This window comes from Juglans regia, chromosome 1, assembly GCF_001411555.2.
Source record: "Juglans regia cultivar Chandler chromosome 1, Walnut 2.0, whole genome shotgun sequence".
In the NCBI taxonomy this organism is placed as follows: Eukaryota; Viridiplantae; Streptophyta; class Magnoliopsida; order Fagales; family Juglandaceae; genus Juglans; species Juglans regia.
This window is the reverse complement of record NC_049901.1, coordinates 8551687-8578967: the sequence shown is the minus strand read 5'-3', so window position 1 is coordinate 8578967 and position 27281 is coordinate 8551687. Positions and strand designations below refer to the sequence as shown.

The window sequence follows — 27281 nt, the reverse complement described above, 5'->3', positions numbered from 1 at the left end:
TAAGGAATTGTGCATCTCAACATGCTGGTCCTGAGACGTGATTTGCGAATCTCCTTCACTCTGTACTCCCAAAGCATGACCCATCTTTACATACGACTCACTTTAACTACTTTATGAACAGGGGAATCCATAAATTACATTTTGCATATGCACAAGAAATCAATGGATCCCACCTACATGGTGGGGACAAAAAGAGTTTAGAACTTGGTAATGCGAAAGCCCCCTCCCCTAAAATAAGCATCCGCTTACTACATAAATGAGAAAAAAAAAAAAGGTCAAGCTACAGCATCTCTAACTGCTCCTCTAAAACAGGGTTTACTGTTAAGCTTATGTTCTCTATAAAGAAGTCCAACTTCAGGGTAGCGATTAAACTTTCTGGTTCAGTCTCTCGTCTCTCACCTTCTTTGATTGATAAGCACACCAATAGCTAGACATGGTTTTGGACTAATAGTACAGATTTCACATGCTTAATGGCAAAGATGAGAGTGGCTGTAATCTTGGTATTCAAATTCTATATACTTGTGTTCAGACATAATCCAATGTTATTCGGCTAATTAGTCAAGACACACATTTATTGATATTTTCTTTCTGGACATAATTTTAAAATATGACACCATTGTTTAGGCAGGAAACTGAAGAACTCAATAAAATCCATTGTACAGAAAATGCTATTCGTCAAATGAACATCTTCAGCTCTAGCGCAACGAATGAGATAAAGTACCTAGATAATAGTACTAGAATTACTGTTACTTTTTCTTCAAGAGCAATGGTCCAACGTTGTCCCCGGTAGCTTTGTTGTGCTTAACATGGCTTCCGTCACACAAAGGGAAAGTACCGGATCTCCAACATCTGCAAGGGAAAAACAAAAACAAAAACAAAAGCTCAGAGTTTGGATGCTTTGACAACTGGAAGAGCATGATATCAGACAAATTCTAAAAAGAATACAGCTACATGTTATTCACTTCATGGAACCTTTTATCTAGCTGTCTATTTCAGCTGTTTGTGGTCTGTGGTGTACCATATTTAAGACTTGAATTTCCTATGAAAGATGTTACAGAGTCAAATGGCCATGTCCGTAACTGGGTTAGGCAGTCAAAGGAGTGAAGAAATTGATCCAAACGGCTGATGGATTTCTGAGAAAGGAATCTGTGTCTTGAGAGAGGAAAACATAATGGCAATACTTTTTTATAAGCTAAAAATTATTTAAAAGAAGAAGAAAGAGAGGAAAAACCTAAGCTTTTGAGGAGTGTAAGAAAAGTTTCAAAATTAGAACCTTGAGTTTAAAATATCAACCCCCCCATTGCTCATCTCAGATGGATTTCTGATTCTCAGTATTCTTCTCACTTTTGGAGTTAATTTGGTGTCTTCGTAGACTACGGCTGAGTTATTGTGGTGCTGGAAAATGTGGTTTGATTCCCATGGAAGTGGTTGATTATGAATGCTACACTGATTTGGGTAACAAAAAAACTAGGGCATCGATATAAGACTAAAAGATTACTCATTTGAACGGTTGCAAGCTCTTATTGGATGTGTAGTTTAAATTTTTTATTTTTGATAAGTAAAATGAAATTTTATTGAACGAATGTATAAGGCAAAGCCCATGTACACAGGAAGTAAACAAAAGAAACACCTAATTACACTCTATAAAGCAGAAGAAAAAGACGAAAACAGAAAATCATGAGCAGATGCTCCATCATGACCTATAACAGAAAAACATTGTAATAAAGTAAATACAAAGAATTTCCAGATTTCCTCCAAGATGCACTCCTTACATTGAAGCATCGCTCGTTTTTTTCCCACAAAATACACCACATGAGGCACTAAGGAACCATCTTCCATGTCGCTTGTTCTACCCCCTTTTGTTAAATAAAGTTGTTTCCAACCCGCCAACCTTTTCTCAATCTTTCCACAACCCCATCCCAAATAGACTTCGCCTTGTAAGACGCCTCCCCAATGGAAGACAAAGGTACTTCAATGGTAAAGCAGCAACTTTACAACCCAACAACTCCGCCAAGCAGTTAATACTCCGCACCTCCCCCACAGGAACCATCTCCGACTTACTCAAAATTACCTTCAGACCTGATACAGCTAGGGCTGAAAACCGATGGGTTCGGCGCGGTTTCGGTGCCAAACCGACGCCGAACCGATGTCTGCCATGAGATGAAAAAACCGGCCGAAACCGATCGACTAGGGGAGAGAAAACCGATATTATCGGTCTCGGCGCGGTGTGGTTCGGTTCCTCGGTCTGCCGTCGGCGTCTCTGTCACGGAGGAGGGATATGCCGCCGTCTACCATGAGAGAGTAGAAGAGAGTTGCAATTTGTAGGTGAAACAGAGCGAACGGAAGAAGACGCGGGGAAGAAGAAGAAGAAGAAGGGCAAGGGGCAATTAAATCCATTTTGAAACGACGCCGTTTGGCTTAAAAAAGCCAAACGGCGCCGTTCCATAATATATTTTTTTAAGTTCCAAGAGAAAAACGACACCGTTTCACTTAAATAAGTGAAACGACGTCGTTTTATATAAGAAATATATTGTAAAAAAATATATATAAGACGTTGGCTGGTTTGTCGGTTTAGACCGGGATTGAACCGCAAACCGAACCGGCCGACGTCGGTTTCCTTAATTTCCTACCGCCGGCCGACCGGTTCTTTGCCGGTTTCGGCCGGTTCCTGAATCCGGCGGTCGGTCCGGTCGGTTTGTGTACAGCCCTAGATACAGCTTTAAAACATAATAAAATCGCCTTTAAGGCTTTAATCTGTCCACTATCAGCATCACAAAAAATAATAGTGTCATATGCAAAGAAAACGTGAGAAATAGTAATGAAACTATTCTAGACATTTCCCACCCCCCTACAGCAGCCTCCACCATTCGGCTCAAAGCTTCCATGATAATAACAAAAAGGAAGGGAGATAACAGATCCCCCTGTCTCAAACCGCGAAAACTATGAAGAAAACCACAAGGACTCCCATTAACTAATGCTAAAAACTGTGCAGTAGAGACGCACTGTCTAATCCATCCACACCCCCTCACCCCAAATCCACATCTCCCAAGCATGTAAAAAAGAAAATCCCAATTCACATGATTATACGCCTTCTCTATATCTAACTTACAAATGACACCCGGCACCCTTTCCATCAAGTGAAAGTCTAGACATTCATTTGCAGTCAACACATAATCAAGAATTTGCCTTCCCCGAACAAAAACATTTAGGTATTTGGAAATAATTTTTTCCATCACCGTACTCAACCAATTGGCAAGTACTTTCGAGATTATTTTATAAGCACCACCCACCAAACTAATAGCGAGAAAATCCTTCAACTCAGATGCCCTGACTATTTTGGGAATAAGAGCAATGAATGTGGCATTAAGAGACTTCTCAAACTTCTGATAAGTGAAAAAATTAAACAAACTATTACGCATCATAAACTTTTGAGTTCCTTGAAGTTTTCAAAGTTATCTATAAACTAACAAATTCTCCTGACATTTCTAGACATTGTATGTTGGAAAATGATTTACACACAACATTTTTCATAACACTTTACATAACTATGTTTTAAATGAGGGGTATTTTTGTAAAACATCTTATAAAAATAACATCATTTTACAAAAATACCCTCATCTTATAACATGGTTGTGAAATGTGGCGTGGGTATATCTTTACTCTTGTATGTTATCATGTTCTGAAAGAAAAATCAGCCACTTATAGCATTAAATTATAGTTTGGTCACTCTGCTTCAGAATTAGCTAAGAAAATATTTATTCTGACAAATATATCTACTAAGAAAATTAGCTAAGAAATTATCCTTAGCTAAACACAATAATAAGTAAAGTATATTTAAACACATACAAGTATTTTCATAGCTAAGAAAATATATCTTCAACGACAATTACAAGAGCAGCGGAAACAATAAGTTGGCCATGTGTAATGAACTTGTTTGTGTTCACGTGTGTTTGTGGACTAAGAAATTTGTGCGGGAAAAATGTTATTCCTGATAATATGAAAATTGGAAGACGCCTATCAACCCCAGTGCCTCACCAAAGGTCGCCAAAAGTATAGGGCTCTTGACATTTAAAATCTAACTTCAAATAATAAGCACGTAAATATATAGCCCAATAAATCAATATGTAGCAGAACACTTCTAAACTATTATCCCCTTAGCAATTTTCCCTTTCCGTAAACCTAGCAAACCGATCTTACGCAACAATCAGTTGATGGGAAAGGAAATGAAGAACCGTATGAAATGAGGGGTTTTATTACCTGCAATAAGCAGTGACAGGCTTGGAGAGCTCAGTGACAACGACACTATCCACCACTTTCTCTTCGCTCTTCCTTATCTCCGGGTTAACACCCTGACCCTCCGCTCTCACCACCAACACACGATTCGTCCTGGCTCTACCCACATGACCGAAAGATAAAGACTCGGAGTGGGCTCCAACGGTGGTTCCTCCTCTGCTTCGCTTGACGCCCTCATGGGGGGACTTGCTGTAAGTAAACCCAGCACCTACCAAGCTTAGAATTGACGCCATTGAAATGGATCTCTGGAACTTCCTTGGGGTCTGAATCAATGAATCGCTGACTCTCTGTTTGGGTAGGTGAATTATATTTTGGAATTGAAAGATGGGTGGGTGACGAACTTGTGGAGGCCACGCCCTTCGAGAGGGACGTGGGGGATCTGGAGCGAGGCTGCGTAGGACACGTGCACGAAAATCTTATTATTTTTTTAGTCACCACGAAAATCTTATCTTGGCGCCTTTCAAATGACCAATGACTTGGGAATCAGGACGGCCTTTCAAAATCAATTATATGTTTGTTCAATTGAAAAAAAAAAAACAAATTATATATATAATATAATGACAGGTTACATTTGAGAGTTGAATTGAATTGAATTGAGTTGAGTTGAATTGAAAGTTAAAAGTTAAATAAAATATTGTTAAAATATTTTTTTTAATATAATTATTATTTTAAAATTTAAAAAAATTGAATTATTTATTATATTTTGTATTAAAATTTAAAAAAATTATAATGATTAATTGATATGAGTTTGAGATCCAAACTGACCCATCGGTTGTTAGAGGGCTACGTTTGTACGCTGGGCTCTTGTTTTTATACTAAATTGAGATAAATTTAATTTAATTTAATTTTAAGTTAAATTTAACATTTAAATACTCAATTTTAAAATTACTAAATTCATTTAAACTCAAAATCTCTTTACACTTAGGATCTATAATATTTTTTTAACTCAACATCTCTTTACATGTAGAATGTACAACCTTTTTTAACTTTTCATAAATATATCTAAACTCATTTTAGGTAATCTCATAAAATTCACTCTATCATCCCAACTCACTATTATTCATAAATAACTTAACTCATCTCAATCCAACTTAACATCCAAATAAAACCTTAGTTGAGTGTAAATAGTAATATTTTATGAGTCTTATTTAGATAAATTTAACATTTTTAGATTGTTATGAGTTTAAATTTTTAGTTTAAAATGTATGAAATAAATTTAAATGAATTTAACTTTTATATAAAAAGTTAAAAAAGTATCTAGTTTATAAAGACTTGGTACTTTATTTTATATCAAGGAAAATGTGCCCTTGGATTTGCGTCTTGAGTTTGATTGGTAGTGTATTTTACTTTATTTTTTAATTTTTAAATAATTAAAAATAGTTACAATTACTGACTTTGTGTGTTTTTTAAGTAATAATACTCGCACAATATGTTTTACTAGCATGTTGTGAGGTGAATGTTTTTTTATAAGATAATTTAAAAAAATATCTCTCACTTAAAATATAACTGTGTAAAATATTATGTGTAAATTATTTTTATTTTTCTTAACTGTTTAAAAAATGTTCAAGACAAAATCACTAACGGTATAGTCCAACGATCGCCAATGGGCAGCATGGTAGCCGACCCTAGATTAAGGTCTCATTTGGATATACAAATGGTTTCATCTTATCTTATCTAATCATTACAATTTTTTTAAAATTTTTACACAAAATATATAATAAATAATTTAACTTTTTTAAATTTCAAAACATTATGAGCACCTAAGTAGTACTGCTCGTTTATACTGCTAGTTACTTTTTGTGTTTTTTTTTTATTTATTTTTTTTCACATTTTTTAATATATTTAAATATTTGTAAAAAATTAAAAAAAAATACACAAATACACTTAAAATCAATTTCTTAATTATTAAGTAAAAAATAAAATAAAATAAAATTTATCAAAACGAAACACTGTAGCAGTCAAATATGGACGGCATACAAGATTTTCTCAAATATTATTATTAAAAAATAATATTTTATTCAAATCAACTTTCATATAAAATCGTATATTTTCAAATCATAACCATTGAAGTCATATTATAGAAGAACGTTGCCATTTGCCGTTTGAGTTTATTGTTTAGATTATAATTGTTTAAAAAAAAACATAATATACAATTTATTTATTTATTTTATTATCACTAATATTAATTTGTTATCATGACATATGTAGAATAATTTATTGACCACGAACAACTGTCAAATTCCTTAATAAACTTTCATAAATACATCATTCAGTTAGTTATTAAACAAATAATGCTGCTAGAAGTTTCGATTAATCTCTCTCATTTCCAAAATTATAATTTTATTTTTATTCTATTGTGTCAAATAAATATTACAGCCTACAGTTGATGGACTTTGTTTTACAGTCATTGATATTAACATGAAAACTTATTGAGAAATTTAGAGTATGAACAATGATTAAATTAAGTATGAAATAGAAAGAAAAATGTTACTATGTTGCTTCTGTGTTATCACTCACTTTATTTTTATTGACGTAGCATTACTACGTAGTATATTGTACTACGTAATTTATTAAAAAAATTAAAAATACAAACATAAAAATGATAGATGAAATTTAAAATTTAAAATTTTATCTTTTTATATTCACCAAAGTAATTTTATTTAAAAATATTTTTTATTTTTTCTTAATAAGCTAACGCCTAACGGTGCAAGGGGATAAACTGACAAACTGAGCTATATATTAACATGTTAATTTCAGTACTGACGTGAACATCCTATATGCTAGAGACCCAGATGCCACGTCAATTACTTTTTTTTAATTTTATTTAGTAATTAAAGAAATATTTTTTAAATAATGTTATAATTTTTTTAAAATATTAAAGAGTATAAAAAAAATAAAAATTCAAATCGAATAACCTTATCAATACCCATCCTCAGCTGCACCCTCGTTGGGTGTAGCACAACTATTTTTAAAAATTTTAAAGAACAAAACAAAAGAATATTCTAAAACTACTTCCACAGATAATGCTTACAAAAATTTTGTACCGATTTTTTTATTATTATTTACTTAGTAATTATAGAAGCATTTTTAATAAGTTTGTAATTTTTTTATTTCTTAAAAATATTTAAAGAGTTTAAAAAAATGTTTGAAAAAAATTTGGCTAATTGGTAAGTACTAAGGATTCTCGAATCCTTTATGGATGTAGCATGACTCATTCGATATGGTGAACTGTACTGGTGATTGAGGAGATGGATTTAGAGCTTGTCTGTATTTAGAAAGGATCTCAACTCATCTTATCTCATTTAATTATTATAATTTTTTTAAATTTTAAAATAAAATACAATAAACAATTCAATTTTTTCAAATCTCATAATAAAAATAATATTACAAAATAATATTTTAATAATATTTTATTCAATTTTCATCTAATTTCATTTCATCTCAATTTAACTCACTATCCAAACCTCATATTAATTTGAGTAATGTTAGATACAATCGTGGAGTACGTATGTGTTGTATAATCATTTTGTAAAATAGTAAGGTTCACTATTAAAAAATTAATTTTTTATCATGTGAGTCCTATATTTATTAATTTTTTTCAAAAAAATTATGCAATGCTTTACATTCTACGATTATAAATATTATTTCTCGTGGTGTTATCATGTTGCCTATATTTGTTAACTATTATGTAATAAAGTTGTAATCCTAATTCCTAACATTTATCGGCATAAAATTGGAAATGGGATGAAGGAAGCCCCATTTAGGAAATGGTTTGAATTTTAGGTTTGATTTGGTTATACGATAAATATGTAAAGAGTACTGTTAGAGTATTGTCTAGTAGTGACCATTGGGTGTAGTCCTAGGTTAAATCGTACTTTTTAATTTTTTTCCATTTAATTTTTCACATTTTTTAAATATTTTAAAAAAATTTTAAAAATACCAATACATTAATAGTTACTTCTTTAACCATTAAGCAAAGTAAAAAATTTTAAAAAAATTAAATACATGAGCAGACAAAACAAGGGGGCATACAATAATAGTGAGATAATTTGTTAATAAGAATTAAATTGTTTGAGTTAAGATGTTTTATGTGGGTTTGAGAAATGAAAGAATAAAAATTGAATAAAAGTATTATAAAATTAAAGTTATATTAAAATATAAATTTTGTCTTGGGATTTAAAAAATTTGAGTTATTTTTTGTATTTTGTTTGAAAGTTCGAGAAAGTTATAATGATTAGATAAAAAAGTTGAAAGTTTAAAATTAAAAAGTGTATGTGTTTGAATGATGTTTAAATGTTGAGATGAGATGAGATGATCTATAAATCCAAACAGGGCCTTAAGGCTAGTTTGGTTTCACAAACCTTTCAAACCATCCATTCTCATTTTATCACATCTCAACATTTAAACACAATTCAAATACAAACATTTTTTAATTTCAAATTTTTAAATTTTTTATATAATCATTACTTAATTATAATAACTTTTCTAAAATTTTAAATAAAACATAAAAACAATTCAACTTTTTCAAATTCTAAAGCATATTAAAAATTGATATTCTACCATCTTTTAACTTTATAATTGTTTATTTAACATTTTTTAATTGTTTATTTAACTTTTTCTCTTTCATTTCTTAAAACTCGATAAAAATTTTAATTCAAACTATTTCATTACTTTTCACAATTTATCTCACTATTATTTACAAATTTTTCATCTCAAAATTATAGAACGCAATGAAACGACCAAATATCTTAAAAAGCATGTGTAGAATTTATAATTATTTACGCACACATGAAATAGTTTGATTTAAAATATAAATTTTAAAATTTGAGTATTATAAATTAAATTATGTTATATAGATGATATGTGGTGTAAATGTATTCAAATAATCATACTTATATAAATAAGAGGGATATATGAAATAAAATTTATCATTATTTTTAAAAATATTTAAAAAATATTAAATAATGAACAAATTATCACATTAATTCAATTAATATATATCTTATGAATAACGATTTGTACGAATTTCAAATATAAAAAAAAAAAAACCACCATAAAAAAGTATAAGAAATCATTTTATTTTGGTGAGGATGGGGACCTGTAATTAACATATTTTATCACTCTCACTTTACTTATCGCACGAAAAAGACCAACGAACTATTTTGACACGTAAGATCCAATCCCCAATTTCAAACAAACTTGAAAAATAAGCAAAGCCAATCCTTCAATATTACTCTCTCAGCTTCTTTCCAAATTATTGCTTCCCTTGCATTGGATTGAATTCCTTCCCGGAGCTCTCTTCCCCTCTTCCTCAATAAGCCTTCAACATTACTCTTTCAGCTCCTCTCCAAATCCTGGCTTGCCTTGAATTGATTTGAATTCCAGCTCTCTTCTCCTCTTCCTCAATAAGTTATTTGTGTTTTTCTTCATTGGTTATGGCGATTTTCAATGCAAAGAAGCGAGGAATTCTTGGATTCTGGTGCTGCCTTTTGGTGATTATGATTTACTCCATGAATTGCTATTCCGCGAGATCTGACAAGGAAACGAGGGAGAGGTTCTACGGGAACCTGCTGAACTCTTCCGCACCGGCTGCCGACGATGGCAGCATTGCCAAAATGTTCGATCGCGTACTCGAGAAGGAGTTCGCCGAGAATGATCAGCCCGAAGGTTAGGCTTTCCGGCTCTCAACCTTGGTTTCTTGTTATTTCTTAGGATCTGCCTTCTCATGCTATGTTCGGGTGAGGAGAATAATCGACGAAAAAAAGTGTGATATCTGGACTAATTTGTATGTTTAAGTACATGTCAAATGGTTGGCATTAGGCACGAGGCTGTTGTTTGACCGGATGCGAAAGAAGAGTTTTCTTCTTTTTCCTTTTCTCCTTTTTTCCCGGGGAACCAAACGCGACACAAGGTAGCATAATGTTCTTCAAACGGTTAACTGCGGCAGCATTGCTTACCCCCAAAACCTCATATTCTATTGAAATAAATTTGAGTTCATAGCTTTGGTAGCTATTTACAGGATGATGTCAAAAGAGGCACCAAAAAGACCAGCATAAATTCTAAAATGAATAATTCAAAAACAGCAGTATAGCTCCAAAGAAGTTGATCATATAGATATATAGCTGAATATCCATTAAAAGAAGCAGATGGACATTTCAAAGTCTTTTGCTAAGCAGCATTGTGAGCCTACCGGCTGTGGAGGTTCATTACAAACTGAGACTATTTTGAACATGGTCATCGAGTACACCTTATAAAGTTGGCAGAGGTGCCTGGTGCACTGCTGTGGTTAATATTTTGCGTCTTATTTTCATGGTAGCTAGAGAATATCATGTCCTATTTTCATGTCTTTGGTTGGCGGTTCAACTGAATTTTTATTTTTTCGTATTTCATTGACGTTCTTCTTCTAAATATTTGGCTTCCCTCTTTGGTGAATAGTAATTTATACATTCCTGTACTGGGCCCCTGCTTTTTCCTCGTCCCCCTCAATGAACTTTTACCTACACGCGCACAGCATACAGAGAAGAGGGGGTAGACAAGCATTTTAGCCTGGGAAGTTTTGTCTGTGTTTAGAGTGGAGTTATTAGCAGTTGTGCTTTCCAGGGAATTAGGTGTCATGTTATGCCAAATATGAGCTACTTTGGCGGCCTTTTTTTTGCCAAGCACAGGTCTCCATCTCTCTCTCAACAATGAGATTCCATTGTATCCTATTCTTTCAGTCTTTAATGGTTGATATGATAGATCCAAAAATCAACAGGCTATCAAGCTAAGAAAAGAGAAAAAAAAAAAAAAAACTGCTTCAAATAAGAGTTCCAGGATACTCTTTCACATTGTGCATTCCTTAGTGTTTGATGTTTCGTTTAATGATGTTTTGTTGATTTCACTCTGCTTTCCACTTTACTAGGATCTGACGGAAGCAGCTTCAACAGCAGTTTAGCTGATCAACAAGTAGGTTTGATTTTTCCTTCAAAATTGATTGGATGCAGTGTAATAATGGGAAGATACTTATAAAAAAAATAATAATGGGCATGGTTTTCCACTCATGTGATAGGGGTAGTGAAATCTTTTCTACGATATGGATATTTCTCATTTTGTTAATGTTCCGTTTTTATGAATTTTTGTTCTTCTTTGTACATCCTATATGCTAGGGTTTCTTCCCTTTGCGCTTTCTTAATGAAATTATGTACTTAGGAACAATATATTTCAACAAACTCCGATAATGAACTGTTTTTGGAAAATATTTGTTTTTTTGCTTAGTTTTGGCTTGAGCTGGCATATAAGGCTGAAAATGAATGAGTAAAATAAGTTTTCCTTGGGCTCTGGCTTTTGTGTACACCTCAGGTCATGCTTCCTAAATAGCTTGTGTGCAATGTAACTGGTCATCGTTTCATCTAAATCAGAAATAGATGGGCTTCTTTACATGCTTATTCAAGGTTTTTACATCATACATGATAGAGCACAGTTGAGTGACATTTATTGTTGTAAACTTCTTTCCGAGTTGAACCGTCTGGCCCACACTATTTTTTATTTATTTATTTTTTATTATGCTATCTGTGTTAAAAAATGAATGCTATCTATGTTAAAAGATGAATCTTGACAATGTTCACAGGCTGAACTGGAGACTGTGGCTAAACTCACACCTGAGAAGACCAAGAGAAATGATACAAAGGAGGCAAAGTAAGGGACTGATAAAATATGTTTGTTGGGTAAATGTGATTACATTGTGAACATTCGTTGAATGTGTATATTTTTTATTTTCAACACCATTTAATAACAATAATAATTACTACAATTATTATTATTTGTTGTTGTTGCTGCTGAAGCAACATGCTTCTTTGACTTAAATCGTTTGGTCAGTGCCACAACAGTGGAGAGTGAAGATTCTGATGACATGACCACCTTGATTGACAAAAAGGTGCGACAAAACTTAGGGAGTCATGGTTATTCACACTCTGAATATCCTTCCCACTAACTTGCTTTTCTTACTCGATGGTAGGACAACGTGTTTGTGATGTCAAACAAGAAATCCAAGTATCCAGTACTTCAAGTAGATTTGAGGTCAATATCTTTTCTTCCTTTTGTCATGATATTTTGATATTGTTTTCTTTGGCAAAAACTTGCTATTTTAGATTTGTTTGCGTGTCAATTGGCTGTGTTTTGGAAAGCATGAGGAATATGTTGTTTCATCTCGTAAGAAAACATTGCCATTTTCAAGAATATAAAACAAGTCTTTAAAAAATGCCCCACCATCCACCTTCCCTTTCTACATTTTAAGGACAAGAAAATGCCATTTGAAATAAAGGACTGCAGATGGACCTTAGTCTTTTAATTTGTCCATGCCCAAATTCACCTATCTAGATAATAGAATTTCTCCAACATGATTTCTCCTCAAAACTGTATATAAAGGCGGAAATCATATGTGGTTGGTCACTTTGGTGTATAGTTTTTGAAAAATGCGACTGAAGCGGTTTAGTTTTAATGTTACATACTGCCTGAGATTTATGACTTATCAGCACTGCTTTAAATTTGTGGCAGATTGATCTCAGACTTGGTGGTTGTCATAGTTTCTGCTGCTATAGGTGGAATTGTTTTTTCCTGTTTGGGGCAACCGGTTTGTATTTGTAGTTGTAGTTGTATTCATTTTTCAGTAAATTGCACGGCATTTTAAGTCCAACTATTTAAGTGATTTGTATGATACAATATTTGAGATTTTCTTTATTTTGTTTTGGACAAATATCATAGGTTATTGTTGGCTATCTTCTTGCCGGGTCAATTATTGGACCAGGGGCCTTGAAGTTTATTAGCGAAATGGTACAGGTATGTTGTTATTGATTGCTCAAAACGTAGTTTCTTGAAGTCAGAATGCTTTGTTCTATTAACATTTACTCATAATTCCTATGGGGTCGATCCATGGCTTTTCCTTTGACTGCATTTTGCTCAAAGGGTTAAAGCGAGATAATGCCTCTTTTTTCAGCTCTCTTCTATTCTGTTAACTTTGTCTACAAAAATGTTTATTCACCTATATTGTTTTTCAAAAATGCACTTTAATGGGTTACCCTTCATCCATTTATGCCCTTATATACAAATCTATTACACTACCAAGTTAGGACAAAAAACTTGATAGAATCTAAAAAGTATTAACCCAGAATGAAATTTTCCTTACATCTTCTAACCTTGCTGAACATACACAGATTAAAATTGCTGTCTTATTTGGCGGTATTTGTTATGATGTTCTGTCCCATAACCAGGGTGATTGCCTGGATAATAATAGTTAACTGAGAACTTGGGATGAGGGGAGTGACCAAGATGAAAAGCATGCACAGCACATGCTTCAATATAACACCCCTATCTTCACATTCAACAGACTGGAAAGAAACCGAGTGCAATATGCTACTTCATGTGCACTAGCCTGGAGTGACTGAGATAGTATCAACTGAGTTGAATGAAGTTATATTTTGTGAATTTGATATGCATTGATCTAGTCTATTATCTTATTTGCAGCAATTGGTCTATACTTACAAGAATTCTATTGATTACAGGTTGAAACTTTTGCCCAGTTTGGTGTTGTCTTTCTTCTCTTTGCTTTAGGGTTGGAGTTTTCTTTGACAAAGGTACGCTGTTCTTAGCTTGGGAAATCTCTGTCTACCATGTATCATACAGTAGCTTATTTATTAGGCTCTGTCATAGTTTGTTTGCATTATCATAATTTAGTATAGAGTGGCTAGTTTAAATTGTGTTTGGTGCAGTTAAAAGTTGTGGGGCCTGTTGCTGTTCTTGGAGGGATACTTCAGATAATCATATTTACGTTCTTGTGTGGCGTAACATCCCTGGTATAGTTCTGGGAGTGTCTAATCTAGTTTTATTCCCTGTGACAAGTTACAACTCCTGTCTAAAGTGATGCTAAGGTTGAACATCTGCTAATATTGCAGTTATGTGGAGCAAAGTTGTCTGAGGGTGTATTTGTTGGTTTGTTCTTATCAATGTCATCAACAGCAGTGGTATTGTTGTAGACTGCTTTTTACCTCATTTTATCCTTTCTCCTTGGTTGCTGGTTGCCAAATTTCGTAGTTCTTTTCATGCCTTTTTCTATTACATGTTTACCAGGTGGTAAAGTTTCTGGTAGAACGGAATAGTAGTAGTGCTCTTCATGGTCAAGTTACAATTGGGACACTTATTCTTCAGGTATCTCATAAATTATTTTAGTCAGTGATACGTCTATTAATCTTCACCTTATGTGGTTGATTGTTTAACTTATATGTTGATTGTTTTCTATTGTTTATATTGATTCATCCCTGTACCTGGATAATTTCAGGACTGTGCTGTTGGCCTATTATTTGCCTTGCTCCCAGTTTTGGGTGGTAACAGTGGCCTTTTGCAGGGGATGGTTTCTATGGGAAAGCTGTAAGTCTGTTTATGAGCCTTTTTCTTTGCACGTCTTTTTTCCTATGTCATTTATCAAAGTTGTGATTTTAAATTTGCTTTCGTTGATCAAGCCTTTAGTATAGTTGTGTTTTTTTTATTTTTATTTTTTATCACCAAAACGATAGTAGTGCCAACGGCATCATGTAAATTATTTCATTGGCTGTTGGCCCACTCCTTATTGACATCAGGCTGCTGGTGTTGTCGATGTATCTCACTGCTGCATCTGTACTGTCTTGGTCATTTGTTCCTCGCTTTCTAAAGCTGATGATACAGCTATCAACCCAAGTGAGTTGTAAACATGTTAGCTTCATTTTTTGGATTGACTAGTAGTTCCTCTATAAGTGGTTTCCCTCTCTTGTGATTCAGACAAATGAACTTTATCAGCTTGCTGCTGTGGCTTTTTGCCTATTATCTGCCTGGGTGAGTTCCAGATATAGGTATCTTTCATATTAAGGTCATGCTGCATTTTGATAACGCATCCTTCTTACTCTTAACATATTATTTCTATGACGGATTTTGTTTCTGGTGATCCCTTTTGTACGAACTCTCTTGGTGGATAGTTGAAGTTGTCTATTTGCTTGTGCTAGATGCCGAGTAAGCTTTAGGAGATGTTTTGTTGTAAGATGGTTTCATGAGTAGTGCTGCAAGTGTTTGTGAAACTTGTAAAAACTTTTAAGACGATGGTTTTATAGAGTTTTAAAAAAATGTTGGGAACCTTATGAAAGTAAGTTTGGATGAATTAGTTTCTAAAGAAATTCTGATGGATAATATAATAAATAATATTAAACAATTTATTTAAATAAAAAAAGAGATGAGAATTTGCTCAGCCACCCACCACCAGTGCAGCCCAGATCGGCCACCTTGTGGCGGCTAGAGTGGCATATTCTGGTCCCATGGCGGCCCGATCTGTGCCTAGATTGGGCAACCGGTTGTGGCCAGGTTGGCCACTTTCGTGGTGCCAGCAGCCACAGTGACTGGGCTTTTTTTAATTTTTCATTAAAAATTTTGAAGATGTTTTTTTTTTTAGTTTTGGGTGATTGAGGCCCCGTTTGGTTGTTAAACTCATCTGAGTTCAACTCAGTTCAGTCTAATTTTAAACTAAGTCTAACATTCAAACACCCAACTCTCAAATTACTAAACTCATCTCAACTCAAAACCTTTTTATACGTGGGACCCACAACCCTTTTCAATTCAACACTCCTTTATACTTGAGACCCACAACCTTTTTTAACTTCCCATAAATACATCTAAACTCATCTTAACATCCAAACACATTTAAACTCATCTTAGGTAGACTCCACAAAACTCACTCTACCATCTCAACTCACTACTATTCATAAAGAACTTTTCAGCTCAACGCAGCCTGAAAGATTTTGAGAAGTTTTTAACACTGTAAATATTGTATGTTTGGGAATGAAATGATCTTTGACTATAAAACGATCTTTGAGTTTAGAAACTGTCTCAATATCCAAACATCCCCTCAATGCCCCATTTATTAAGCATCCTCTTTGAGGTCTCAAAAATTATAGATCCTAGCTAATGACATCAATCTCTGTGAGTTTCTTGGTATTCATGTACATTCATGAATATTTTGTTTTGTCATTGTCTTCATGTAGAATATTTTGTTCCTTTCTTTCTTTTTCTTTCTTTCTATTTCAGTCTTGAATCTGGTGCTTAGTCTTTCCCTAGGGCACTTTTTGTTTTTTGCAAGGAATATGTTTCAACCTCCTCCTTCAAGGCTATAGGTATCGTCACTTATTGTTCTAATAGAAAACTGATAGATAGAAACTTATCAAAAAAAAAAGAAAACTGATAGATAGAAGCATTTTGTCAAAGTTGGGAATAGAAACTTTCTGGTATTCAAAACTTTTTTCCTGTGTATTATGGAAACTGGCAATCACTATATAAAGCATTATTCTCTCAAGCCGGTGTGTAGATCACACAATCTGCATCACGTAGATGGTAAGATTTGATTTGTAAGATTCAAATTTTAAAATTTATCTTCCAAATCAAATTATACCACGTAAGAAATATGTGGTGTAGAGGCCTTAAAATAGCAGTACTCCTATATAAAGCAGTGGCTGATACGCTTGAGCACATTTTTTCTAGCAAGTGGACCGCAAAGATGTAAAATCAGGGTGAGACATTAAAAGGTGTATAAGTGTGCAGTACCATGACCAAGATTTTCTTTGGCATCTGTGCTTTTTGGTATCTATGCAAACTTAGTTGTAAAGAATTTAATATCATAGCCTCTCCTTCCCTGTTTGATTCTGTTGCATTTAGATGGTGGAACTTGGCACAAAAAACTTTTGTGCAAGAGGGATTACTTGTTGCAAAGACAAATTATTTGCTTGAATCTGTATATAGATTACAATGTTGAGGGGAAAATAAGACCAATTCATATCTAATGGTAATTAAGTAATAGATGATTTTCATAAATTCAAATAAAGATGATGAGTTGCTGTATGTGACAGGAGTGCTGGAAATTGCCACATATACTGCTGTCAATTCCTTTTTAATATTATTGAATCTTTTGTGGCATTTTCAGTGCAGTGATAAGCTGGGCCTTAGCCTTGAGTTGGGTTCATTTGTGGCTGGTGTTATGATATCTACTACTGACTTTGCTCAACATACTTTGGACCAGGTACTCCTTTCTCTCATAGTTATGAAAGTTCAATTGCTGCATGTACATGGATTTAGATTGAAGATGCTGCTTCATTCTGGATGTCACATGAGAATCAGTTTACATTTCTTTTTTTTAATCTTTATCACAAGAATAATGGGAACATTGCTGATTTGATGCTTTTCTATGCTGTAGGTGGAACCAATTCGTAACTTATTTGCAGCTCTTTTCCTTTCAAGTATCGGAATGCTTATACACATACATTTCCTGTGGAACCATGTGGATATATTGCTAGCATCTGTCATTCTGGTTATAATCGTTAAGACAGCTGTTGTTACAGTTGTTTCCAAGGCCTTCGGATATAACATTAAGACATCATTCCATGTAAGTTGTCTTCCTCAGCTTGTTGAGTTGATTTCTGATCTAAGTGAAACACATCAATTGCTTATTTTCAAATTTTGGTTATTCAATTATAGGTTGGAGTCCTGCTTGCTCAAATTGGAGAATTTGCTTTTGTACTCCTTAGTCGTGCCTCAAATCTTCATCTTATTGGGGTGATCTCTCTCTCTCTCTCTCTCTCTGCTTAGGTTTGTTTGGCTTGAATATTTTTCTTGCTTAGAAATTGATCCTGCTTTGATAGTGGCTGGTCTCTTATGGTTTCCCTCTAATGGAATATTTTGTTCAAATTGTAACTAGAGGGGCCTGGTGATAATGATCCACCTGTCTCCTCTCCCTGAATTGAAGGAATCAGTTATTCCAATAGTGAAGTTCATCTCGATGCCTACAATTTCGTCTTGTAAGAAAATGCGTTCAGGTTTAGACCTACTATGCACTCTCATGGTGTCTGGTTTTCAGAGCATGAGCAGAGTTCAGTTTTAAAACTTGGGATTTTGAATTTGATTATTGACTTGCTGTTCTGAAAGGTCAAATTAGACGGATAGAGATATCAAGAGGAATCAAATACAGGATTTTGATGATAAAATTGAACCCCTACAAGCTGCATTCATTGATGGCATGGCATGATGGACAAGTTTATAACTTGTGAATGTCACTGATGTGGAATAGCTACATCAGTTTCAGTCCCTTTCTTTCTGAGCATTCTGGAGGATTTGCTCTTTAAACGTGCTGGTTCCACTCCACAACTTGTAGGCGCTACAGCTATTAGTGAGACCCTGTGGAATTCTATGGCTTTGTATCATATAGGACAAGTCAAGCACTGAGAGAGGGGGAGAGAGAGAGAGAGAGAGAGAGAGAGAGAAGGGACAGGTCACTTCATGTAGGGTTCATGGTTTTATGTCCTCAGTGCTATTATTTTGTTAGCAACATGTAGACTATCAGGTCCATGATCTAAAAAAGAGGTAGAAATCAATTTTTGCTCCCCCCCCTCCCCCTCCAATAACTCCCCACCAAAGAGAAAAGTAGAGATTTGATGCTATTTATCAGAAAAAACAAATGCCTTGGTATTGTTTGTCAGTTGTGGGTTGTGCAGGAAGAACATTTCTTTTTATAGGTGTGCAGGAAGAACATTTATCTGCCCGTTAGATAATACAAGTTCTCTTTTGATTTTTCTCATATTCTTGACCTTTAAGTGAACCGTACAGAGGGTGTTTAATTAGCCTTGTAATGCTTTACTTCAAGTTTTAAGCAATTTTGGAAAGGAAACAATTTCGGAAATAAATGTTATAGAAAATTAATGCATATTTGGTGACCTTAGAAAGTGCGACAATTTATGTGAAATTAGCCTTTTGAAACTCATCTTTTCTCACCTTAATGAATTGGTTAAGGAACATTGAGGTTTCAGTATATGTGAAATTAGCCTTTTGAAACTCATATTTTCTCACCTTCGAGTCCTGTAAGAATTTAAAATCTCTGGTCATTGGATAGTTTGTTTGATTTGTCATTGCTCCACTCAAATGAATTGGAATTGGTTTACCACTGCTTTGCAATGGCATTCCACTTGAAAAGGGACACACACTGTAAATAATGTCATATATACCGTAATGCATCACAAGCGCCCAGTCTAAATCCATGCTCATTTGATTGAGTAACATGAAGCCACTTGGAGTGTTTTATTGCAATTGTTTTTGTAGTACGAGAAGATTATGTTTGTTAGTCTTTTAAAAAAGAAGAAGAAGAAGAACCAGCATTCTTTTGTCCTCCAAAATATTGTTTGTCCTACAATATTTTGAAAAACCAGCATTATTTTCTCTGTTGGATGCCCGTTGCATTGAAGCAGACTAGTAAGTTGTTTTTTGTCCTCATGCTATAAGATTCCTCTGTCCTGTGGCTTTCAAGTTTTTGCTGTCAATCTGCAACGTCACCATGACACCATATATCACTGACTTGTTCGTTTTTCATTTCTGTTGCTGTTGATTAAAACATTGTACTATAGGGGAAGATGTATCTACTTCTTCTTGGAACAACAGCTCTTAGTCTCGTAAGTTTCTTTTTAACTGAAACTCTGATCTTTGTGTTTTCTTTGGGAATATTTATCCTGGAAAGTGATTATGTACAGGTAACAACGCCTCTGCTGTTTAAACTGATACCTGCTGTGATGAACTTGGGCGTTCTCATGCACTGGTTCCCCTCAGAGAGCAACACACAGAATGAGGTCCCCCCCCCCCCCCTTCTCTCTCTCTCTCTCTAACACACACACACACACACACAACACAGATAGCGGCATAATACAGGAACATGGACCTCTGCAAACATCAAGTACTATCGCATTATTTACTTCTTCCTGTGCAGTATGTATTCCCCTATAAAAGAAACTTTTACTTGGAAGTTGGAAGATAAAAACATATCTGTAAATTTAAAACCTAATATCAAATGACCCATTACCTCTTTTTCTGTGCTGGAATTTTTTACACCACCTTTTGACTGTGCATATCAAGAGAACATTGTTTGGTGCATGTTGGAAGTCTTTTCTATTAGCATAGAAATTTTCGTAGTTTAAAAGGCTATGCAGCCAGCCATTCTTTGGTGCCATCTTATCCATACAAGACACAGAAATACTCCTACAATTACTATTCAAGACTATAGGGTTGTTTCTTTTTCTTCTTTCCTTTTTCCTAGGGGATTTTGGGAGGCAAAAACTTGTTAGATCTCAGTTTAGTTGTAAAGATGTACAACCCATCAAATAGATCATACCTAAAATATTCCTAGATGGAGAACCTTGCAAACATTCAGATCAAACAACAAACTCCTAGGAGTTGGCTCGAGTGGTAAGAACCTTGGTCTTAGCGATATGCTTCCTTTAATTATCCGAGGTGCACTTGTAAGAAACTTCTTACCAAGGGCTCGTGCATCCCTGGGATTGGTCGGGACTTTGTTTCCGGACCCTTGGTGCCTAAAAAATAAAATCAGAGGAAACAACATGCCATTCAATCCAGTACATTATCTAGGAATTCTGTGGATCTTTCACTTTCCATTTTCATTTTTGTTTCTTTTAATCTTCTGTGGACTGTGTCTGTACATGTGAAACATAACATACGATTTCTATTTTGACAGGAGAAAGCTTCCATGATTGAAGCGTATAACAGATCATTGTGATCTTCCATGATATGATTGAATTCGCTGGTCATATCAGGATTACAACGTAAATATCAATCATTTGAGCACGTCAGGATCTGCTTCTACTGCCAATTTTATTTTTTAGAGGTTTCAGCTGACATGTCAGCATATTCATTCCATTGAAACTCAGCACTGAGTTTTCGTGTACATAGGTATAAATTTTTTGTATACTTAAAAGAGTACTATAGATAAGAAATCTTTTAGGGCCCACACATGTTCGTGAAAGTCTATGACCCAATCGATATCCATACTAATGGTGCTACAAATTTAGACCAGATATACTCTGATGAATGGTTACAGCCGAAATTTTGAATTCAATTGTATAAGATAGTGTACAATACAGAAAAATGAAACAGATATTCAATATCATTTTTGTGTGCTGCTTAATGAAATTATGATTTGAACTATATTGAGCATGTTGCTTGTAACTTATAAAAGCTAGAGCTGTACGATCTGAGTCGTGACTAGCCTTTGATCGAAAATCTGCCCAGTAGACGGATACATGTTGTTATAGTAACATGTTAAAGAATTTCAATTTTCATCGCAAACAATCTTTCAACCCCAAGTTAAATTTTCCTCTTCCCAGAAGAAAGAAACATTTATTAGTGGATCCGCTACTTTTACAAATTCCTGGAAATTAAAACCACTTTTGCTAAAAAAAATTAAGTATACCCTCCCACTCTCACAAATAGAAAAAATGCATCTCATTAGATTGGAAAAGTCCTGACTTTGTTTATATGTCAAACATTTTGCAGATTTTGATTTTGATTTTTTTTTTTTTTGCATGTATTATATGTTTGAATGATAGAATAAATTGATAGAATAATGTTAAATATAAATTCATAGCGTGGAAGTTTTATACAAATCTTTGGAAAAAAATTGATACCTATCATTTTCCTTTTTTTTTTTAAAAATCTCTCTATAGTAAATTAAGTTTTATTTCAAAGAAATTATCTTTTAGAAAACAAAAGACAAAAGCCAACACCCAATTTCAATAAACAAAACGTTTCACAAAGATTTTCTTTCAAATATGTTTCGAGTGAAACTGACCATTTTTACAAACAGCAATTAGAAGAAATTTATCTTCTCAAAGATAGCTTTTACCATTCAACCATTTTAACAAACAATGATTTAAAAAAAACATTTAAAAAGAATTTATTAATAAAAAAATTCTTTTCATTAATTATTATTTATCACTCTATATCTCATATTTTATAAAAAATACTCTTTAAAAAAAAATTATAAATATATAATATAAAAATTAATAATGATTATTGCATAATAAATTCTTTATTAACGATTGCATGTTTAATGGAACTTCGATTTAATTTTTCTTTATTTTTTTTGGGGGAAAAAAACACCCCCAAACAATGTGCTTTTTCTAGAAGCTACCCGTGGAATCAAAAACTATAGTTCAGAACTTCAGTCTTCGAAGTCTTTCTTCTTTATTCGACTCGAAGAGAAAGGAGAAAGGCTCAGAGAGAGAATGGAGAAGAAAGAGGAGCCTGTTGGTAAGGTTCGATGCCAACGAATTGGCTGCAACGCTACCTTCTCCGAGGACGACAACCCGGAAGGTTCTTGTCAATACCATGATTCGGTACTGCCCCTTTTTTTTTTTCTTGTCAACCCGGAAGGTTCTTCTTCGTTTCTCTATTTTAAGGACATTACTTTTGCCTCTGTGGTATGAATTGCGGAGCTGATATTTTTTATGTTTTATTCCATTGATCTTGCGTCTACCGTGTTGGCGTCATCCTCTTATGATCAGGGTGTAAGTATTTCTCTTTTCATTTTCTCCTCTTGAAAATATTGCTCCCTCTTTTTATCCATCCATCTCTGTATCTGTATATTTATTGTTCTTATTTAAAGCTTCATTTTTATTTTATTTTTTTGATATTGTCGAATCCAGCCTATATTTCATGACGGGATGAAGGAGTGGAGTTGTTGCAAGAAAAAAAGTCATGATTTCAGCTTATTTTTGGAGATTCCAGGGTAAGTACATTTCAGCTCGGAGATTAAGTGCATGTTTGGATTGCGGTGAAAAATATAGTTTGTAATTTTAGGGCTTATAATTTATAGCTTAAATAATAAGTTCTATTATGCACTTTCAAACATAATACATTGTTTGAAAACAAATTAAAAAGTCATTTTTGAGATAGAAATGATGATCATCTGATTTATTTAAAATTATGACCATATTTTTAAAAGTTTGAAAGTTGTAATTATCTAAAGTTGTATCGTTATTTTCGTTCATTGACAGTCTTTTTAAAATTTGAATATATATTTCGGGTTATCCAGAAAAACACGTTTGAGATTAAAAAGTATTTTAATATATAACACCCTGTTATAAAGTCACTAGGTAGAACTCATTCTTGAAAACTAGCTTACAAGAGAAGGGTGCCTAGGGGCTTATAAACCATCAACCAATTCCATACTTAGTCGATGTGGGATCGTAACAACCATCACGCTCTGCAGCCGACATCCACGGCGGTCTCGGCGCTCACACGGGCTAGCTATGCGCTAGGTCTTTTTCCTAACTACGGGCGAACACTGCCATGCCGGCATCACCTCCCGTGTCGCACGATTGCAACCGTCGCAACATGATCTTAGATATGGGGTGGCTCTGATACCATTTGTTATGAATCCACTAGGTAGAACTTACCCTTGAAAACTAGCTTACAAGGGAAGAGTGCCTAGGGGCTTATAAACCATCAACCAATCCCATACTTAGTCGATGTGGGATCATAACACACCCAAACAACCTAATTTTTCCATTAAAGAGCTTTTAAGGCTATTTAAGTACTTCTTAAAACTCTTAACACAACCCCAAACAGGTCCTAAAGCTTGCGCTTTACGAAGTTGCTTGCTCGATGAAGGGACATTCAATTTGATTTGAGTTAGTATGCCTAAGAAATAAACTAACAAGGTTAATCAAGCATCTTTTTATTTTATTTTATTTTATCGAAAATACTTAAAGAGCATTGATTTATAGCATGTCTTACACTGTTATACTCTTCTTCTTCTTCTTCTTCTTCTTCTTGACACTATTCTACGCAAAATTATGTACCAGGACTTCTGGCTTGTGATTTTAGTGTCAAACTTATCACACGAGATTCTTGTTAAGTTTTTTAGTGGATTTGTCACAGCATATGCGGGTGCTGGATTCAGGTCCAATCAGTTTACTGCTGAACATATATGAACTTTCTGTAATCTGCGTGTTAAAAGTTTAAAATACATATCCTACTCCCATCTTTCAGGCACTCAGATAGTTGAATGGTAACCCTATTTGTTTGTCACACAATCCATAAGGTAATTAGGTTAGTGCAGCAATTGCCAGAGGAGTGCAATTGTGTATTTTTTTCACAGTTGACCACTTTGAAAAGGGGATATCTAATCATTCTTATAGTAGAAGGATTTATTCTTTGCTGATTTAATTTAATGTAGTGAAATCTGTTGGCTTATTGAATTAACTTTTGAGTGAGACGTTAAGATGATGATGTGTCATCTAAAGCATTGCCCGAGTCCAAATTAAGCATGCAGTTATAGAGTGAGAGGAGCTGAATGCCAGTTCCCTTTGAACTTTCACACGGGGATTGTTCGTCTAATCAAATATCCATTGATGGAATGATAAGGATGGAGAAAGCTTTGACATGAGGCAAGCTGTAATGACCTGGCACGTACCAGCGCTGTGGTTAGGATATATTTGCACATCAAACTTTCATGATGTTATCTGTTTTCTCTTCTCTCTTTTATTTTATTATCATTATATTTTTTTTTTGCTAAGTTCAAGATGGTGTCAGATTGGACAGAAGTTGTAAATTTTTATCAATTAATCTAAATTTCATGCCGTCTGTTGGACATGCTGAGGCTTGGCTTATTTTTATCACCCATGAAAAAATTGCCTTGATTGATTTATGCCTCTGCTAAGTATCAGGATACTAGTACCAAAGCTGTCATTATATTCCATTAGTGCAAGTACTTTTATCTTGAAAAGTCTAGGAAAGTTTAACTTTCTATATATTTGTCAGTATTTGTTAAAGTTTTCTTTATTAATGAAGGTGTAAGACAGGAAAGCACACAACTGAGAAGCCTGTGTTGACAAAGGCAGCTCCTAGCCCAAAGAAGCCAGTTTCTGCTCCCTCTTCAAGTTCAACAACAGGTGCATCTTCTAAAGAGACTTGCTCTAGGTGCCGGCAGGGTTTCTTTTGCTCCGATCATGGTAATCTCATTTGTATCCTTTTAGTTTAATGAGTTAGTAGGTAGTTATTTGGGTTTCTTTTGGAAATGAAATTCTTCAAATCGGCGGTTCTGCATTCTGTATGGAGTTAACCATCTGTCCATTAAGTAGTTGTATAGACACTTTGTAGAAGTAAATACTAGTCACTAACTCATCCAGCATCAAGCTGTGACCTTGTATTTTGGGGCAGGAAAAGACATTTTGGTATAAAACCATTGGCCAGTAGGAGTTTGAAGCATTGATGTTGTCAATGCAATAAAGTTGGAGTACTCGATATATTTCAGATGAAAAATGGCAATGATATCAGTTCCCAATACCAATGTAGAATCCAGTCCAAAACCTACTTAAGGGCATTACTGCGATGGAAAACAATGAAGACTCATTTACGGAACCCAAGTCCATTGTAGAATGAGTCCAATGTTAATGAATGTCAACTGCATTACAATGCTTTAAAATTGCTATTATATGAAGTTCCGTATTGTGGCAATGGAATATTCCCCCCTCCCCCAGTAAATAAGGGGTGGATGGTGCAGTCACAAGTTCAATCCCATACAAGTCTGTAGGATACTTTTTTAAAAGGCTCTGGAATCCTGGATTCTTGTTTTTCATGGACAAAGAAAAGATATCCGTTGATTTTGTTGCTTAGGTTCCCCACTTCTCTTTTGATTAATTTATTTTCGTTGTAAGCTGAAGCAAGTCTTGTCTTCTCTAGGTTCGATGGCTGGACGGATGAATTCAAAACCTTTAAATCTGGACACAGGCGCACCTAGCAAGAGCAATACAAATACTCAGAGCTCTCCTGTTCCAGCTAAGAAGCTAGTTGATATAAATGATCCCCAGACATGCAAAAATCAGGGATGTGGCATGACTTTCAAGGAGAAGGATAATAGCGAGACTGCATGCAGTTACCATCCTGGGCCTGCTGTATTCCATGACCGTATGAGAGGGGTAAGACGTTATTCTTAAGAGGTCGTCTTGTCAATCTATCTAACTTCTCGATCATTAAGTTTTGAAAAATGCTCTTATGGTAAATATCCTATTGCAGTGGAAGTGCTGTGACATTCATGTAAAGGAATTTGATGAGTTCATGGGCATTCCACCATGCACCAAGGGATGGCATAACGCTGATCCATCATCCTAGCAATCAAAGGTCTGTAAGGATGATGTGTTTCCATCGCGACTCCTTTCCTCCCTCAAAGTTGTTTTTTGCCATTGATATGGTTCTCTAAGTTCAGATGAACTTCTTTACGGTCTACTTTTAGCATTTTCATTGTTATTGACACAACAATATATAAGAGACGCGTACATTTCGGTTGTGAATGTGAACTTTTCATTTTGATTGTCGTCTGCAGTAACAGTCTCAAGCGCATGACACCATTTGCTGACAACACCCGTGCATGAGATTTATAACTCAATCCTTTTCTTTTCAGCCTTTTTATTAACTTTCCTGCTGATAATTGGACCTTGTCCCCGGCTCCTATTCCTCTAGCATTCATAATGTAATGCACAAATGTTGGAATTTGACCCTGGAGCATTGGAACTTTTTTGCTTCCAATTCTTACGTCTCTACTACAGAAGAAAGTTACCCTCGTTTTTTCTCATGTAGGGGGAGAGCCACTTAGTAGGGTAATGAGAAAATGCTTGCATCTAGAATGAAACACTTGTTAGAGGCTGCTAGGGAAGGAAGTGAAAAATGGAACACCTTTATTCCGTTCTCTTAACCCAAGCTTGGGCAGAACATCTCTCTTTCATTCGGAAGCCACCCTTTTATCTTGTATTTCATAAGAACCTTCTTTCATAAGAACCTTCAGCCTGTTACTAGGCATGAGATGAGATCATATCAAAGTTAAAAGTTAAATAAAATATTGTTAGAATATAATTTTTATTTTAAAATTTAAAAAAATTGAATTATTTTTTATATATTGTTTGAGAATTTGAAATGAAATTATTTATAAAAACAAATTAGACCTCAGTCTTTTTAATATTCCACTCCATCTTTTGAACTATTTTTTCGATTTTTTTCTTCCGAATTTTATGGAAATGCCTTTGAAATTTCTTTTTTGAAAAAGTTAGTTTGTCCCATATTTTTGTCCCCGGATTTAACCGTATTTTTTTTAATGATTAAAGAAGTGATTATTA

The 27281-nt window shown here is 34.3% G+C and overlaps 3 protein-coding genes across 4 annotated transcripts; 2 read left to right on the top strand and 1 right to left on the bottom strand.

Annotated features, from left to right (window-relative positions):
- Positions 1 to 497: 497 nt before the first annotated feature.
- LOC108998583 (CDGSH iron-sulfur domain-containing protein NEET) lies at positions 498 to 4720 on the bottom strand. Its single transcript, XM_018975161.2, has 2 exons — positions 4258 to 4720; positions 498 to 849 (listed from the first exon to the last, which is right to left on the bottom strand). Exons 1-2 carry the CDS (start codon positions 4524 to 4526, stop codon positions 747 to 749), a joined length of 372 nt encoding a protein of 123 aa, XP_018830706.1. The 5' UTR covers positions 4527 to 4720; the 3' UTR covers positions 498 to 746.
- A 4802-nt stretch (positions 4721 to 9522) lies between these two features.
- LOC108998638 (K(+) efflux antiporter 5) lies at positions 9523 to 21315 on the top strand. 2 transcript variants are annotated; one of them, XM_018975253.2, is made up of 20 exons: positions 9523 to 9960; positions 11195 to 11238; positions 11900 to 11967; positions 12148 to 12205; positions 12287 to 12348; positions 12826 to 12901; positions 13033 to 13107; positions 13830 to 13901; positions 14037 to 14120; positions 14220 to 14288; positions 14395 to 14472; positions 14603 to 14691; positions 14901 to 14997; positions 15079 to 15132; positions 17261 to 17356; positions 17531 to 17719; positions 17812 to 17889; positions 19728 to 19772; positions 19851 to 19946; positions 20846 to 21315. In XM_018975253.2, the coding sequence occupies exons 1-20, from the start codon at positions 9729 to 9731 to the stop codon at positions 20885 to 20887; spliced, it is 1704 nt and encodes a 567-aa protein (XP_018830798.1). In that variant the 5' UTR covers positions 9523 to 9728; the 3' UTR covers positions 20888 to 21315. The 2 variants fall into 2 exon arrangements, with proteins under 2 accessions (XP_018830798.1, XP_018830801.1); XM_018975256.2 differs by having other exon boundaries at positions 9894 to 9960; positions 12114 to 12205.
- A 1006-nt stretch (positions 21316 to 22321) lies between these two features.
- LOC108998661 (cysteine and histidine-rich domain-containing protein RAR1) lies at positions 22322 to 26499 on the top strand. The gene is made up of 6 exons (XM_018975307.2): positions 22322 to 22505; positions 22674 to 22676; positions 22815 to 22897; positions 24964 to 25124; positions 25855 to 26090; positions 26188 to 26499. Exons 1-6 carry the CDS (start codon positions 22395 to 22397, stop codon positions 26281 to 26283), a joined length of 690 nt encoding a protein of 229 aa, XP_018830852.1. The 5' UTR covers positions 22322 to 22394; the 3' UTR covers positions 26284 to 26499.
- Positions 26500 to 27281: the final 782 nt, after the last annotated feature.

Excerpts from the sequence above, each read along its gene's own strand:
- LOC108998583 (XM_018975161.2), bottom strand. The coding sequence starts at position 4,526 with ATGGCGTCAATTCTAAGCTTGGTAGGTGCTGGGTTTACTTACAGCAAG. Across the intron at positions 850-4,257 it reads CCTGTCACTGCTTATTGCAG|ATGTTGGAGATCCGGTACTT; the intron begins GTAATAAAACCC and ends TTTCCCTTGCAG.
- LOC108998638 (XM_018975253.2), top strand. The coding sequence starts at position 9,729 with ATGGCGATTTTCAATGCAAAGAAGCGAGGAATTCTTGGATTCTGGTGC. Across the intron at positions 11,968-12,147 it reads AATGATACAAAGGAGGCAAA|TGCCACAACAGTGGAGAGTG; the intron begins GTAAGGGACTGA and ends TCGTTTGGTCAG. Across the intron at positions 12,206-12,286 it reads CCACCTTGATTGACAAAAAG|GACAACGTGTTTGTGATGTC; the intron begins GTGCGACAAAAC and ends ACTCGATGGTAG.
- LOC108998661 (XM_018975307.2), top strand. The coding sequence starts at position 22,395 with ATGGAGAAGAAAGAGGAGCCTGTTGGTAAGGTTCGATGCCAACGAATT. Across the intron at positions 25,125-25,854 it reads TTTCTTTTGCTCCGATCATG|GTTCGATGGCTGGACGGATG; the intron begins GTAATCTCATTT and ends TGTCTTCTCTAG. Across the intron at positions 26,091-26,187 it reads TCCATGACCGTATGAGAGGG|TGGAAGTGCTGTGACATTCA; the intron begins GTAAGACGTTAT and ends ATCCTATTGCAG.